The 17,291-nt window shown below is 38.7% G+C and overlaps 1 protein-coding gene and 1 non-coding gene across 2 annotated transcripts in view; one reads left to right on the plus strand and one right to left on the minus strand.

The window, feature by feature from the left end:
* Positions 1-17,291, plus strand: part of LOC126471421 (importin-13) — a 194,382-nt gene that overhangs the window by 10,234 nt on the left and 166,857 nt on the right. Inside the window, exons 2-4 of the mRNA XM_050099560.1 lie at positions 9,382-9,549; positions 9,655-9,804; positions 10,585-10,657. Of these exons, the coding sequence (XP_049955517.1) occupies positions 9,382-9,549; positions 9,655-9,804; positions 10,585-10,657 (391 nt within the window). The remainder of the gene's footprint in view (positions 1-9,381; positions 9,550-9,654; positions 9,805-10,584; positions 10,658-17,291) is intronic.
* Trnas-cga (transfer RNA serine (anticodon CGA)) lies at positions 1,288-1,362 on the minus strand. The gene has a single exon. It is a non-coding gene; the product is annotated as a tRNA-Ser (tRNA).

A 17,291-nucleotide genomic window follows, 5' to 3' on the forward strand; every position in this document is an offset into this window, starting at 1 on the left:
TTGAGTTCTCCAGGAGTTTCAGGGGACAGCCATCATTTACACTGACGACTGTAAAATTGTGAATAAGATTGTGTTTACTCGTACATCCCCTGCCGGTCAGGATCACCATTCATAGCCAGGAACACGGAGCGTTTTTCAGCCAAGCTGATTCTCATTAACAGAGCCCTCCACTTTATTAAACAGCCTCCCTTGACCACATGTTAATACACACATCTGCGTGGTGATGACGAATGGCTACAGGTTGTTGGGGAGTTACCTCATTCAGGATACGGTGATGGACTGCATACCGTATGGTGACTATTATTGTGTGCAGTTGACTAATGTGGATAAGACTGTTGTGATGGTTGACTTTCTGTGTCGTAGTAGTGATCAAACACTCATAATCTTTCTCTGCAGTAGAGTACTACTTGTCGTGACCTCTTCAGTGGAAACTTACCAGTGAGTTGTCCTCAGTGCTTCGAAAATCTCTTCTTCCTCTGGGCATTACACTTGGCTTTTGGAAGTTGTTCCACAGTTCTGTTGTTTGGGCCTCCTTTATGAAAAGCTGACTTGGTTGCCCCATAGTCCTCAACTCGTCAACTAAAGACTAATTGCATGCAGAAGGTTAATACTCTCTGCTTCCTTGCCCACACCTCTTGGCATGTGGATTGTGCTACTCTCCTCTGCATTTACCTGGCTGTGATGTCATCCCTGCTGGACTATTATTGGCAGATTCATGACCCTGCGGCACCTTCGGCTTTGAAATTATTCGAGCCAGTCCATCACAGTCAAGTTTGTCTGGACAGTCGTGCCTTCCGGTCTAGTCCTTGCTGAAGTGGGGATCTTGCCTCTTCAGTTCCAACAGTACCAACTGTTGGTCTCTTATGTAGTTGCCATTTTTCATTTCCCTGATCATCCACCATATCCCATCCTTCTTGCATATGAGGGTTGTTGACCTCCTGATACCCACTGTCAGATGAGATTACCAGTTGCAATGTGCCTTGAAGCCCTCTGCCGGGATCTCCACCTGTCCTCTCTGGAATGTGCTTCATGTATTTTCTCATGCACAGTCCTTGGTTGGTGCCAAAGCCACAAATTAGGTCTTATTTATTTCAAGGTCCTCCAAGTGTTAGTCATCCCATGACCTTTTGGCATCTGTTATTTTGAGTTCTCCAGGGGTTTCAGGGTGCAGCCATCTTTTACACTGACAGCTGTAAAATTGTGAATAAGATTGTGTTTGGAGAATGAAATTTTCACTCTACAGCGGAGTGTGCGCTGATATGAAACTTCCTGGCAGATTAAAACTGTGTGCCGGACCGAGACTCGAACTCGGGACCTTTGCCTTTCGAAGGCAAGTGCTCTACCAACTGAGCTACCCAAGCATGACTCACGCCCCGTCCTCACAGCTTTAATTCCGCCAGTACCTCGTCTCCTACCTTCCAAACTTCACAGAAGCTCTCCTGCGAACCTTGCAGAACTAGCACTCCTGGAAGAAAGGATATCGCGGAGACATGGCTTAGCTACAGCCTTGGGGTTGTTTCTAGAATGAAATTTTCACTCTACAGTGGAGTGTGTGCTGATATGAAACTTCCTGGCAGATTAAAACTGTGTGCCTGACCGAGACTCGAACTCGGGACCTTTGCCTTTCATCTCGGTCCGGCACACAGTTTTAATCTAGTTGGGAAACCAGGTATGTCTCACAAAGAACGAGCCTGTACATATTTAATAAACAAAGTTTATAATTTCATACCAAAAGAAGGGTACTTACAAATGCAGTGTCGTTTAATATAAGGAGTAGTTACAGAATGCCACAGAGTAACAGTTGGCATGGCTAGCAAAGTTATCAGCTCTCCTCAGTTGATGAAAACCATCATCAATGATGTCTGTCATGTCTAAAAAATTAAAGAACAGAACTAGGGATCAGAAACTGATCTTTGTTTAAAAAACAGTGAAACAATAACTGAAATGAAAAAGAGATGGGGCCATCTCCATGTAACGTGGAATACCTGCCATAAATGGGACTTACTTGTATCAAAATGATGAACTGTCATCACTTTACCGATTAAAATATGATCCTGTTGGCGTATTTCAAGAAACAGACAATGCCCCTCATAAATGTTATCCTGGGAAGTACTGGGTCCTGAAGTGTGAAGAATAAAATAAATCTAGGGATGAAAACTAATGAAATTAATATATTGAAATATACTGAAAATTATTTTAACTGTTTCGGGGGCCACAAAAAATGGAAAGGAAGAAGCTTATGCTGATGTTCAAACTTACCGAAAGCTGACATGCTTACTTGTGTTTTGTTACCAACACAGCAATTGACAACACGAGCTACAAGCGTGCAGTGTGTTGTCGAAGTGTGTGCAGTGGCTGCCATCCATATACTGACACGGTTAAGGAAATTGAAGTAACACGGGCAACACAGAAGATAAAAAAAGTGCGCTACTAGTGCTTTGCTGAGGAATTGTGGTCACCGTGCAAACTATCAGACTCAGCTCCCTGTATTACATAAAATTGAACCAGAATAATACTAATATAATAATGTTTCTAAGATGAACTACTTATTTCTGAATCATTAAAATGGTGTATACAATAAATGGATGAGACGACCTACACGTGGACCGGCAGTCTGAGTAAACGTGAATATTAACAGAAAAAAAGCTGTAATAAGCTAACCGACTAGTTAGATGTTGAGAACCCTTACTACAAAAATTCAAATAGTCAAAGTTGGTCAATAAAGCTTGGTACCTTAATTCCATTTGGTTATTGAGAGTATTATCAGGGGACTGTCTTATGGACTTTATCCTCAAGCACATTTCAAACACCTCCCCTTCTCTCTTTATTGTGAAGATCTGAAATAGAATGTTGATTATCACATAAGTGAGGTGTTAGTGCAGATTTTAAACTGCTCACATTGAGATGTTCTTTAAAGTGAATTTCAAAACCTGTGCTTATTTGCCCAATGTACTTTTGAGAACAGTCTTTAGTCTATTTGGCACCAACATTCTGCAGGATAAAAAATGCAGCATTTGTGTTATTCTTTTTTAAACATTTGGCAACTCTTTCTGAAAAGGGGCTGTAAAATTATCATTACTTTTCAGCTTTGAATGGTGATTAACAAGTTAGAGAAAGAGTCCAAATACTATGTTTTCAAGATCCCTTTTGGAAAGGCAGTGTGCATTGAGTTTAATTGCTTTTATCTCCCTAAAAATAAGGGATGTTGCTCTCAGTTTTCGAAATTTCATGAAATATTTATACAGATAGAGTGGCATGATTTCAGAGACTTTACTGGTCTCGTGCAGATTTGATTTTGTGTATATAGACTGAAGCAGTGAGTGAAAATTTGTACGAAGGCTGAGAATTGAACCTGGGTGTCCTGGTTACTAGGCAGGTGCATTAGCCACTAAGCCACCTTGGCACAGTGGTTCACACAACTGCACGGCTTAGCCTGGCACACTTTCATCCTCAATCCAAATTCTCACTGCTGCCCCAGTTCTGCCTTACAAACGAACAGAATTGCTGAGGCTCTCCGTGTTCTGGAATAGAATACATGAAATCATATCTTTATGAGACCATTAAAGTCTCTGAAATTGTGTTATTTCATTTGCACCTGGGTTTCAGGCTTCATCTCCCATTTATGTTCGATACTGAGATGCTGTTCCAGAACGTGGAGAGCCTCGGCAGTTCTGTTCATGTGTAAGGTTGAATTTATGGGTTGGCAGTGAGAATTGGGATCAAGGAGGGAGGTGTGCCAGGGTAATATGTGCATTGTATGAACTGCTGTGCCAAGGTGGCTTTTTAGCTAACGCACGTGCCTAGTAAGCAGGAGATCTGGGTTCGATTCCCAGCCTTGGACAAATTTGCACACACCTGTTTAGTCTATATACATAAAACCTCAGAACAAAAGAGCACATAGTACTCAATGTCTTAAAAGTTCCTTATTGTTGTTGACTGGTTTGGCACAGCTCTCCATGCTACTATATTCTGTGCAAGCCTCTTCATCTCTGTGTAAGTACTGCAACCTACATCTTTCTTAATCTGTTTATCATATTCATCTCTTGGTCTCCCTCTACGATTTTTACCCCCCCCCCCCCCCCGCCCCACACACACACACACACACACACACACACACACACACACAATGCCCTGCAAAACTAAATTGGTGTTCCTTTGATGTCTCAGTATGTATCCGATCAACCAATCCATTCTTTTAGTCAAGTTTTGCCTCAAATTTCTTGTCTCCCCAACTCTATTCAGTAACTCATCATTTGTTATGTGATCTACCCATCTAATCTTCAACATTCTTCCCTAGCACCACGGTTGAAAAGCCTCTGTTCTCTTTTTCTCTCAACTGTTTGTCATCCACGTTTCACTTCTGTCCGTGGCTACACCCCAGACAAATATATTCAGAAAAGACTTACTAACACACAAATCTATGTTTGTGGTTAACAAATTTCTCTTCTTCAGAAACACTTTTCTGGGCATTGCCAATCTACGTTGTATACCGTCTATATTTCGCCCATCATCATTTATTTCGCTGCCCAAGTAGCAAAACTCATCTACTACTTTGTGTCTCATTTAATAATCTAATTCCCTCAGGATCACCTGATTTAATTTGATTACATTCCTTTATCCTTATTTTGCTTTTGTTGATGTTCATCTTATATCCTCCTTTCAAGACACTGTCCATTCTGTTCAACTGCTCTTCCAAGTTCTTTGCTGCCTGTGACAGAATTTCAATGCCATTGGCGAACTTCAAACTTTTTATTTCTTCTCCCTGAACGTTAATTCCTACTCCAAATTTTTATTTGGTTTCCTTTACAGCTTGCTCAGTGTACAGATTGAATAACTTCGGGGATAGGCCACAACCCTATCTCACTTCCTTCTCAACCACTGCTTCTCTTTCCTGCCCCTCGACTCTTATAACTGCCATCTGGTTTCTGTACAAGTTGTAAGTAATCTTTCACTCCCTGTATTCTGCCCCTACTACCTTCAGAGTTTCAAAGAGAGTATTCCAGTCAACACTGTCAAGAGAGTTCTCTAAGCCTACAAATGCTATAAATGTGGGTTTTCCTTTCCTAAACCTATCCTCTAAGACAAGTCATCGGGTGAGTATTACCTTGCATGTTCCTACATTTCTCTGGAATCCGAACTGATCTTCCCCAAGGTTGGCTTCTACCAGTTTTTCCATTCTTCTGTAAAGAATTCATTTTAGTATTTTGCAACCATGACCTATTAAACTGATAATTCAATAATATTCACAACTGTCAGCACCCTCTGTCTTTGGAAATGGAATTATTACATTCTTCTTGAAATCTGAAGTATTTTGCTTATCTGGTGTATCTCACATACCAGATGGAAGAGTTTTGTCATGGGTGGCTCTCCCAAGGCTATCAGTCTCTGACAGAATGTTGTCTACTTCTGGGCCCTTGTTTCGACTTGGATCTTTCAGTGCTGCTCGGTCAAATTGTTCTTGCTGTATCATACATCCCATTTCATCTTCATCTGCATCTTCTACCCTTTCTGTAATATTGCCTTCAACTTTTCTCATGTATAGACCTTTCCACATTTCAAATTTCCCTTGCCTGCATATACTGGTTTTCCATCTGGGCTTGTGATATGCGTACAGCTGCTTCTCTTTTTTTCCAAAGGCTACTTTCGTTTTCCTGTAGGTGGTATCTATCTTTCCCCTAGTGAAATATGCTTCTAAATCCTTACATTTGTCCTCTAGTCGGTCCTGCTTAGCCATTTTCCTGTCAGATATTTTATCCTTTCATCAGTTAATTCAGTATCTACTGTGTAATCTAAGCATTTCTCCTAGGCTTTGTCTTTTTACCTATTTGCTCCTTTACTGCCTTCAGTATTCCATTTCCCAAAGCTACCCATTCTTCTTGTACTGTAAAATCCTTTCCCCTGTTGTAGTCAATTACTGCCTAATGCTCCCTCTAAAACTTTCAACAACCTCTGGCTCTTTCAACTTATCCATGTCCCAGTTCCTTAATTTCCCAACTTTTTGCAATTTATTCGGTTTTAAGCTACAGTTCAAAACCAATAAATTGTGATCAGAGTTCACATCTGCCCCTGGAAATGCCTTACAGTTTAAAATCTAGTTCCAAAATCTCTGTCTTACTGTTTTATAATCAGTCTGAACCCTTCTGGTGTCTCCAGCTCTGCTACAGGTCCTTCTTTCACGATTCTTAAATGAAGTATTAGCCATGATTAAATTGTGCTCTGTGCAAAGTTCTGCCAGGTGACTTCCTCTTTCATTCCTTTCCCCCAGTCCTTGTTTGCCTACTTTTTCCCTTTCTCTTCTGTTTCCTAGCATCAAATTCCTGTCCCCTACAACTATTAAACTTTTATCTTCACTAAGGATACAAGGTGCTTTTCCAGCTCAATATTATGTACAAATCAACACCTATTTCTTTCAGGTACTGTTTATAATGTATATGTTTTACAGATTTTTTTGTTGATATCAGGTATTGCAGCACACTTTCTAAACAAATTAGAAGTGTTTTGAATATTTTTGAACCTGTTTAGGCTTATTAAAAAAAAATTACAAAGAAATTGATGCAATTTTTTTTCCGTAATGCTTCCTCAGATTGATGTACCATTTAATCCAATGTTATAAATTTGAAGGAGACCAAATTTTTACCAGATATCCATTACATGATGGCCGAGGCACTAGACCTATTTAATTCCGCCTAGTATGTATATTACAAGGATAAAAAATATCACGTCTTTCATCATAGTTTTTATAGTTTTTTCCCTTACAAAATGTTATTTTTTCTATAATTTAGCTGATTCTGCAATAAAGCTTAGGTCTTCTACATAAGTATGGACTATTGCAAGTTACAGAAAAAAATTAGAGCAATGCTTTATAAACTTTAGGAAATATTTGTACCTGAATTGTGAAAAACACAACTTGCGGGAAACTGCGAATGAAGCTTCCTCAATCTAGCACCCATCCTCTTTTGCACATGTCCACAACACTCAAGTTTTGTGACCAAGGTATCACCATAAACATTGAACCCATTAATTTTATTGAAGGCTTTAGAGTCCCCATCGCCTGGGTACTTTGTATATCTAATGTTATAAATGGGCACCGACCTCTGTGAAATAGTTTTAGAGCTCCATCACACTTCATACCTCCACTGTAACCATCATAATTCTTAGAACACTGATGTTCAATATGTCCTTCAGTGTTACCATGGCAGGTGTGGCAGTACTTAGATAAGCACTCAACATCAACAACTTTTCCATTCTCCAGAGAAGTAGCACTTATAACACCATTCAAGCAACGATGTCCTCGATGTTGCCATGTCCGATCAAGTGCAACAGCAATGTCCCTGGTTTATTTACAGTTTCTTCTACTGCACGTTTCATAGATGCTTTAGACACAACTGTCAAGGCACCTAAAAGTATTTTTATGTACTTTCTGAGCCTACTGGTAGGAGGAGGAAGGTCCATCAAACCACAAAATGTTTGAGCAGCCTTTTTTCCTTTTCCTATTGCACAGATTGCATTCACTAACTTCAAATTCACATCATATGAATTATGCACAATGTTCAAAGTCATTTTCGAGATAGATTTATCGCAGGATCTACAAAAAACAACCAATTTTGATGCCAAACCCTTCCTGCTAATTTGTTTCCTACACCATCACATTGTTTACATTTTGCCACTTCCTTTATCAAAGAAGATAAGGTGCCCACATCAACAACAACTAATCCGCTACAAACAGTGTCGTTGTTAACGCAAAAATTTGAATCGTCATGTGGGAGTATGTTCCCTGAAGAACTGATACGTCGGTTACTTTCAACAGTGTGGCTTGCTTTGTTTGTGAACTGGTTACCACAGAAATTCATTTTATTTAATTTCTTAGTTCATATTTATTGCACACTAAAGGATATGTTATTCCACAAATATATGTAGGTTTTGGGCAACAAACATTCAGTAACACGTGAACAAACTGCTTCAGCAAAACAAAAGTAAATACTAGCAAAGATAATCGTTTACAGATACTAGAAACCTGCATTGGTACCAACATATACAATGTATCATATGTATAATCACTGGAAACAGATAGTTCACAGCTCTTTTCGAAATAATACTGGTTTCTGTAACAGAAATAAAGGGGGCGTGGTGGCATAGATGACCGTAACTTTAAAATTTGGTGTATATAGGTCATTTTTCATTTGAAACCCTATAATGTATATATCAATGTAATCAGGAAAGACTATTGAATTTTATAAAGCTATAAAGAATTTTGATTTTTCCACCATTTATAAGTACCCTGTATCCTTAACTATCTCAATAATTTCTTTTATCTTATCATACATTTCTTCAGTCTTATCATCATCTGTGGAGCTAATTGGCATATTAACCAGTACTACTATGGTGGGTGTGGGTGTAGTGTCTGTCTTGACTACGATGATAGGTTCTTTATGCTGTTCACAGTATCTTACTCACATTCCTGTTATCTTATTCATTATTATAACTACTTCTGCATTGCCCTTCTTTGATTTTGTATTTATAACTCTGTACTCACGTGACGAGAAGTCCTGTTCCTCCTGCTACCAACTTCATTAATTCCCCTTATATCTAACTTCAACCTATCCATTTCCCTTTTTAAATTTTCTAATGTACCTGCTCCTGCTGATGGTGACGTCCTTCTGAGTAGTCCCCACCCGGAAATCCGAATGGGTGACAATTTTACCTTCGAGATATTTTACCCAACAGGATGCCATCATCATTAACTCACAGAGTGGAGCTGCATGCTCTTAGGGAAAAGATTACAGCTGTAGTTTCCATTTTCTTTGAGCTGTTTACAGTACTACCACAGCAAGGCCAGTTTGGTTGATGTTTTGAGGCCAGATCAGTCAGTCACCCACATTGCTCCTGCAACTACTGAAAATGCTGCTGCTCCCCTTCAGGTACTACATGTTTGTCTGGCTTCTCAACAGATACCCCTCCATTGTGATTGCACCTACGGTATGAAGATTTGTATCGCTGAGGCACGCAAGCCACCCCACTAGCAGCTTGGTCCATGGTTCATGGGGGTACAAGTTCCTTATTATGAAGAAAAAAAAAATACTGTGGAAATTACTCATATTAAATGAGCTGCCATGTCCTGTGTATTTCACCACTATCTTTTGTTATTACCGAAAGCTGTGCGTGAAGCACAAGAAGAATACATTTTGTACAAGCTACACCCAGAAACGTGTATTTCATAAACATTACACTTACTCTATCCATTATATTAGGTGATGAATAATATACAAAGTAATTTAGTTCTTTAGAAGTATTTTCAGAATAAATGACTAACTTTTTCACTTTGCCTTTGCTTTCAAAAAATTGTGATTGTTGTTTTTAAGACATTTAATTTTCATTTTACAGCTAACGGAAGTGCAGTTTTTTGGTGCTATTACATTGCATTCGAAGATAGTGAAGTGGTGGCATGAAATTCCTATTGATCAGTATACTCCTCTGAGGAACCAGATTTTAGGTTCCATTGCGTCTCATTGCAGTGGTCCAAAAATAGTTCTCAGTAAGCTTTGTGCAGCTGTAAGTGTTAAAAATATTGTGTTACTAGTGTTTCTTTACATTTATGCAGCATCTTTATTTAAGTACAGTGTTATAGAAATTCATTAATGTAATTACTTGTTACAGCTGTCTGCTTACATTATTAATGTTACGCCTGAGCATTGGCCCAATCCCATCAATGAACTTATACAGACATTTCTGACACCTTCCACAACTGTCCCAGCCGAACGAACAGCTTGGATTCTGATGGAAATTCTTACCATGCTACCAGATGAAGTACGTCAGCAGAAATATTTAATTATGTGGATTTCACAATTATTTTTGCATGATGCACTGGATAAATATCTTGCATTTTACATTGTATATACTACCTGTGTTTCATTTTTTTTCTATATTTCTCTAGATTTTTGGTACCTTTGAGTACTGGACCAGTTCTTACTTTATTCGTTCCAGTTAGAGGGAGAGAGTGGTAGGCGCTAATTACTTAAATCAATAAATGGATGCATGTAGTAAAACAGATGTGATGTTATTAGCTGATAGGTAAAACAGTAATACTCATTAACACTTGTATACACTGATTATGCAACTCCACGAACATGGGAGTAAAATGAATCCTGAATTGTGATAGAGTCAGCATATTGATCATTTCAGTTATTAATAACACGGCATTTAGATTCATTCACAGCAACAAACTGTATTAAGAATATTTAAAATGCTCCTTGATGTTTTGAATATATGTTTAACATTAAAATAGGAAAATTTGTAATGGTGTGATCTTGCTACTGAGTAATTTTTCGTGGAATTTAGTAATCACTTTTATCTCTGGTGCAGCTACCTTTCTCATTTAGATTCTTAAAAAAAAAGTTAAATAATAAGAGCTCACCTCAACACTGCAATTTTAAAGTTAGAATTTGGGAACTATGTTTAAGGAGGAGAGTGTAACGTTTCAGATGAAGACCATTAATTAAGTTTTCTTGGTGAGGTATGAGATCACTTTATAATACATATTTTGTCTTTGTATACAGAGAAACTGAATTTTGTTGTGCTCTTTTGCAGCTGAATAATTCTCGTATTGGTGCCCAACAGAAAGGAGCTGTACTGGCATGTCTTCGTGATAGTGTTCATAGAGGTTTGTTCATTTGGCTATCAGTACTTTGTTCAGGTATTATCTTTGCTGTGAAATAATAGCCACATATCAGGGCACACCCTCCATAGATAAGTCATAATTACCTTGCCCTCTTTTTTTTTTTTGTTAAGGAATATGTTGATGAATAGATTAGCCTCTGTGTGTGTGTGTGTGTGTGTGTGTGTGTGTGTGTGTGTGTGTCATCACCAGTGTTTGCACATGATTACTGGACAGAACTTGAGTATTCTTGTAGCTTACTAAAGTGGGTAAATTTATGTATAGTTTTATTGTACTTAGAATGTGTGGGACTGACTCATTCATTTCTTTTATCAATTTATAGTGTTGTACAATAGTCATATTCCACCTGTATCGTGTCAGAAAATATTTTGGGGAATGTTATCAGTTTTTTCATGACTCCTTCGATAGTTTGTAAATTTTGTTGTTCAAAGTACCGGGTGGTTGTAATTAAACTTTCCAAAATTTAACACATAGTAACGTGGAAACTAATTACCGTTCAAGTACCAAACTTTGTAGCATTAATGTCCAGAGTATAGGGTGGATGATTTCTATGCATCACAGCACCATCATCCAGCTCCAACTACGACTACCAGGTGCCGTGGTCAGTCATCGTGATTCATAGTCTCACACACCTGACCAGTTGCAGTGCATTTGTTGATGTGTCAACATGAGCTTGGACAAAAGGAGTAGGGCATTATTGGTGAAGCTCTATTATCAAAACAACAGTAATGCTGCAGCTGCACTTCGAAAATATCGCTGGCTGAAAGAATTATGGAAGGGTCCTCTTTCTCCACCTGCTGTGTTGAGCATGATGAAGATGTTTGAATCAACTGGAGAATTGGGGGTCACTCCAGGAAGAGGCCAACAACCGATTGCACCACAGGTGGTTGGTGAAATCACTGCTTCTATGGCAGACAATTCTGTGCACAATTCAGGATCATCAGGTAGTGTACATGCTGTGTTATGACTGTTGAACATTCTGTGGTCCACTGTAAGGAAGGTGCTTCGAACCATTTTCAAATGGTATCTGTACGAGATCCATATTGTACAGCAGCTTGCACCACAGTACGCACGACATGGTGTTGACTTTGCTCTCCGCTTTCTCTCAAGGATTGAAGTTGACGAGGGCTGGCTCTGAACCATCCTATGGACAGACGAAGCTCGTTTTTCTCTGATGGATGAGGTTAACATACAGAATTGCCGAGTGTGGGGATCTTCACCTCCAGTCATTGTGCATGAAGTTCCTCTGTATGGTGAATGTGTCACCGTATGGTGTGGCTTCACAGCTGTATTGATCATTGGCCTATTCTTTTTGAACAGGTTAGCACTCAAGGACCAAAGACGTGCAGTGTGACTGGTCAGCATTACTGCGATATGTTTTGCCAGCATGTCATACCCGTCCTGCAGGAGAGAGATGCATTGAACTCAACAGTTTTTATGTAAGATGGGGCCCACTGCACATCGCTCGTGAAGTTCCACTTGCTTCTCCAAAACACATTTGGAAACGATCGAATTATCAGCTGATTGTTTCCAAATGCTTGGTTGGTTCATTCACCTGATCTCACTCCCTGTGATTTCTGGTTGTGGGGCTACCTGAAGGACAGGGTTTACCAAGGGGGCATTCACATGCGCTGATCTAAAGTGCAGCATTACCAAGAGAGGAAGCCAGCATACCTATGGACATGCTTTGTTCTGCTGTGCAGAAAGCAACCCTGTGCTTTCAGTCTCTTCAGGACACTGATGTGTGCCATATTGAACCCCTTTTGTACCACTATGTAATGGTATGATGTACTTTAGTAGCACATTAAAAGTGTTTCAGTTGGGTTGATTCTGCATGATTTCTCTTCCCCATGTCCTTGACATTAATGTTAAAACATGTTAAATAGGAAAGGTTTAATTATAACCACCGGGTATTTACGCAAGTCTACAGTCTGAGTCAGAGAAGATTCAAGTGCATCTGGTCACCAGTAATGAGCGAATTAAACCTACTGTCGGAATCCTTGTTAAACAGTGTAGCATATAAAACAGATTAGTTCAGACACTAAATTCATTTGATAGTGAAAAATCGTGACTGGAATGCAAACAGTATTGTCAACCAATGGAACTTGAACTCGTTCTGGTCGTTGCTCGTTGTTGACATTTGCCTGGCTCTGGTTCCGCGTGGATTTACGTTTGGTGTTTGGTGTTGTGGTTTCCACAAACCTCCATTGTTTATCTCTTCCTTGTTGTGTCGCTCATAGTCGGTCGTGGTCAGTTGTTGTCAGTTGTCGTTGGTCTGTCGTCCGACTCGTCCTGTGTTTACCCGGTGGTGCATGCTCCACTGCCGGTGGCTTCCCCGCCTGGCGGCTCCGATCCGCTGCCCAAGGTGTTCCCGCTGTTGGTTGTGGTTACTACAGAAAGCCTCAGTGTTAATGGATCGTGGATTCCTGTGCTGCAGTGATCAACTGTTGCAAGTATTAAGGGGAGAAATACAGTGGTAATGAACAGGGAAAAGACCTCAGATGTTGGGGTGAAAAGTACATATGACCTCCGGCCATGGGCTTGACTCCAGTTCACTACTAGCAATGGAGGGTGAACGTATGACAATGCTGGCCACTTGTGTTGGAAAAACTTCAGGAAACTGTTAGATTAGATTAGATTGATTAGATTAGATCAGATCAGATCAGATCAGATCAGATCAGTACTTGTTACATAGATCATGAATACGACACTTTGTAATGATGTGGAATGTGTCAGGTTAATAAAAGGTGTCTATACAAATTACACAAAATATTACATGACACTTAATTTTTTTATTTTTTTTATTTTATTTCTTTATTTTTTTGTGGGGGCTGTGAAAATTACCCACTTACTATATCCAAAAATTTGTCTAATGAGTAGAAGGAGTTTGCCACTAAGAAATTCTTTTAATTTCCTTTTAAATGCTATATGGCTATCTGTCAGACTTTTGATGCTATTAGAGGAGTGACCAAAGACTTTCGTGGCAGCATAATTTACCCCATTCTGAGCCAAAGTTAGATTTAACCTTGTGTAGTGAAGATCATCCTTTCTCCTAGTGTTTTAGCCATGTACTTTTGAATTCGTTCAGATTGTTTATAACAAATTTCATAAGTGAATATATATAGTATGAGGTTACAGTGAAGACCTCTAGCCCTTTAAATAAGTGTCTGCAGGATGATCTTGGATGAGCTCCAGCAATTATTCTGATTACACTCTTTCGTGCAATGAACACTCTTTTACTCAATGGTGAGTTACCCCAGAATATGATGCCACACGAAAGCAGAGAATGAAAATAGGCGTGGTAAGCTAATTTACTGAGATGTATATCGCCAAAATTTGCAATGACCCTATTAGCATAAGTAGCTGAACTCAAATGTTTCAGCAGATCTTCAGTGTGTTTTTTCCAGTTCAACCTCTCATCAATGCATACACCTAGAAATTTTTAATATTCTACCTTTGCTACCAATTTCTGATCAAAGTCTATATTTTTTAATGGTGTCATTCCATTTACTGTGTGGAACTGTATGTACTTTGTTTTGTCAAAGTTTAATGAGAGCCAATTTGCAGAGAACCACTTAATGATTTTCTGAAAAACATTGTTTACAACTTCCCCAGTTAATTCTTGTCTGTTGCATGTGCTAGCTATACTTGTATCATCGGCAAAAAGTACCAGCTTTGCATCTTCGTGAATATAGAATGGCAAGTCATTAATATATATTAAGAACAGCAGAGGACCCAAGACCGAAACTTGCGGCACCCCATTCTTGATTGTTCCTCAGCTTGAGAAATCACCAGTTTTTTGCATATTACGTGAACTGCTTATTTCAACTTTCTGCACTCTTCCAGTTAGGTATGATTTAAACAATTTGAGCGCTGTCCCATTCATACCACAGTACTTGAGCTTATCTGGAAGTATTCCATGATTTACACAATCAAAAGCCTTTGAGAGATCACAAAAAATCCCAACACGTGACTTCCGGTTACTCAGAGCATTTAATATTTCATTAGTGAAAGTATATATAGCATTTTTCATTGAAAAATCTTTCTGGAAACCAAACTGACATTTTGTTAAAACTTTATTTTTGCAAAGGTGTGAAGCTACTATACAATACATTACTTTTTCAAGAATTTTGGATAATGCAGTCAGAAGAGAGATTGGACGGTAGTTGTTGACATCAGACATATCCCCGTTTTTATGCAGTGGCTTAACAGTGGCATACTTCAGTCTATCTGGGAAAATACCCTGCTTCAGAGAGCTATTACATATGTGACTTTTGTGAGAATCTACTTTTTCTTTAATCCACCAATATTTTGGTTAAATATGGTAACATTATTATTTACTTTCCTGATGTGAGAATCTTGTGAGTTTTGGTCCTCTTTAGCACCTGCCTGCCTGAACTTCTCATTGGACACTGATATTAGTCTAAAACAGCTCTTGGGAACAAGATTTTATTATCCTGCTGGAAATGCCATCAATTCCATGTGAGCTTTTATTATTGAGAGAGTTTATTATCTTCCTAATTTCAGAAGGAGAGGTGAGTGGAAATGGTGTGGGTAAGACCTCTTCCATTAACTGCCTTGCTTCTTCTAATGAACATTTAGATCCTATTTTCTCTATAATATTTAAAAAATGATTATTCAAAATGTTTTCGACTTCTGGCTTGTTGTTTGTCAAGTTTCCATTTGCTTTGATGGTAATGCCGTCGTCCTGTACTCTTTGTTGCCCTGTCTCCCTTGTAATAATATTCCAAATTGTTTTGATTTTGTTATCAGAGGTATTAATCTCAGACATGATGCACATGCTTCTGGACTTTTTAATAACCTTCCTTAATGTAGCACAGTAGTTTTTATAATATTTGGCTTTTTCAGGGTCATTACTCTTTCTTGTTGTTAGATACAGTTCCCTTTTGTGGCTACAAGATATTTTTATTCCTTTAGTAAGCTAAGGTTTTTTGCGTGGTTTCTTATAATTAGATTTAACTACTTTCTTGGGGAAACAGTTTTCAAATTCTCTTACAAGTGTATCATGAAATAAGTTATATTTTAAATTAGCATCGGGTTCCTTGTACACCTCATCCCAGTATAACTGCTGAAGATTTTCCCTGAAATTTCTAATTGTTGAGTCATTAATTGAATGCACAACTTTGGAGGGTAGTTTTGAATAACTGAATGGAACTATGTTATATACTGTAACTAGCTGAGCACCATGATCAGAAAGGCCATTCTCAACAGGACAAGAATTTATGTTTTTACACATATCTTGGCCTATAAAAGTGTCATCTATCAATGTGCTGCTGTCCTCTACCACCCGAGTAGGAAAATTGATGACAGATGTCAGATTGAAAGAACCGAGCAAGACTTCCACGCCATTCTTCCTATTACACTCTTTCAGTGAATCAACATTGAAGTCCCCACAAATAATAATTTGCTTTCCCCTGTCTGACAGATAGCACAACAAGGCATCCAAGTTTTCCAGGAATAAATGAAAGTTTCCTGAAGGGGACCCATATACTGTTACAATTATAAGAGAGCCCTCCTTCAGATTAAGTTGACAGGCACATGCATCTGTATGTTGTTCTAGACAAAACTTTTTTGTATGTAAGCTTTTTACAGAGTGATAACTTTTGACGTACATGGCAACTCCTCCTCTCACCTTATTCTCTCTACTCATATATGCAGCTAGTTTATAACCACTGATGTTTACCTTTTCCATATCAGACACAATGTGATGCTTAGACAGGCATAGTATATCTGTTACATTATTAGATTCAATGTCATCTAAATAAACCAGGACCTCATTTACTTTATTCTTCAATCCCAGAATATTTTGGTGAAAAATGGTAACATTATTTTTTACTTTACTTTTGTGAGAATCTGCTTTTTTCTTTAATCCACCAATATTTTGGTTAAATATGGTAACATTAGTATTTACTTTCCTGATGTGAGAATCTTGTGAGTTTTAGACCTCTTTAGCACCTGCCTGCCTGAACTTCTCGTTGGACACTGATATTAGTCTAAAAAAGAGGTACATCCATGAGAACTAGTGTCCCCCCTTATGGATTTCGCTAACAACCCTGCCAGTTTACCCTTCCCTTTCCTATTGAGGTGTAGGCCATGCCTTGTGAAATCCCCCCTATCAATAGCCTCTACAGGAACCGATCCAATGTCTGACAGAGTGGTCACCCTATGCAACTGATCCAACTCCATATTTACCCTCCTGACAGAGTGGTTCAACTGGGGCTGATCGTGTCGCACGAAAGCAGGCACCAGTACAACATTGGTATGGGTCGTTAAAACGAACATTGGGTGAAGATCCTTAGGCTGAAGCCAACAGGCAGTGCATCATCAGTGTGATATTGTAACTTTAACATCAGCAATCATACTCATGATTCTTTCTTCCAGCTCTTTCAGAATCCCATTGCATCAGTCATTAGTGTAAGATTTGTATTTATATTGATTTCATAATAAATTTAGTATTGGTGCAAACTGCTTGTTTTATTCAATGACACAAAAGTTTACTGTTGCCAGTCACTGTTTATTTATATCCACGACTCATTTTGAAGGTTTAAACTTCCACCAGGTGGATTTACACGTGTTATTATGACATGTGTGTTGTTTA

Source organism: Schistocerca serialis, chromosome 3, assembly GCF_023864345.2.
Source record: "Schistocerca serialis cubense isolate TAMUIC-IGC-003099 chromosome 3, iqSchSeri2.2, whole genome shotgun sequence".
NCBI lineage: Eukaryota > Metazoa > Arthropoda > Insecta > Orthoptera > Acrididae > Schistocerca > Schistocerca serialis.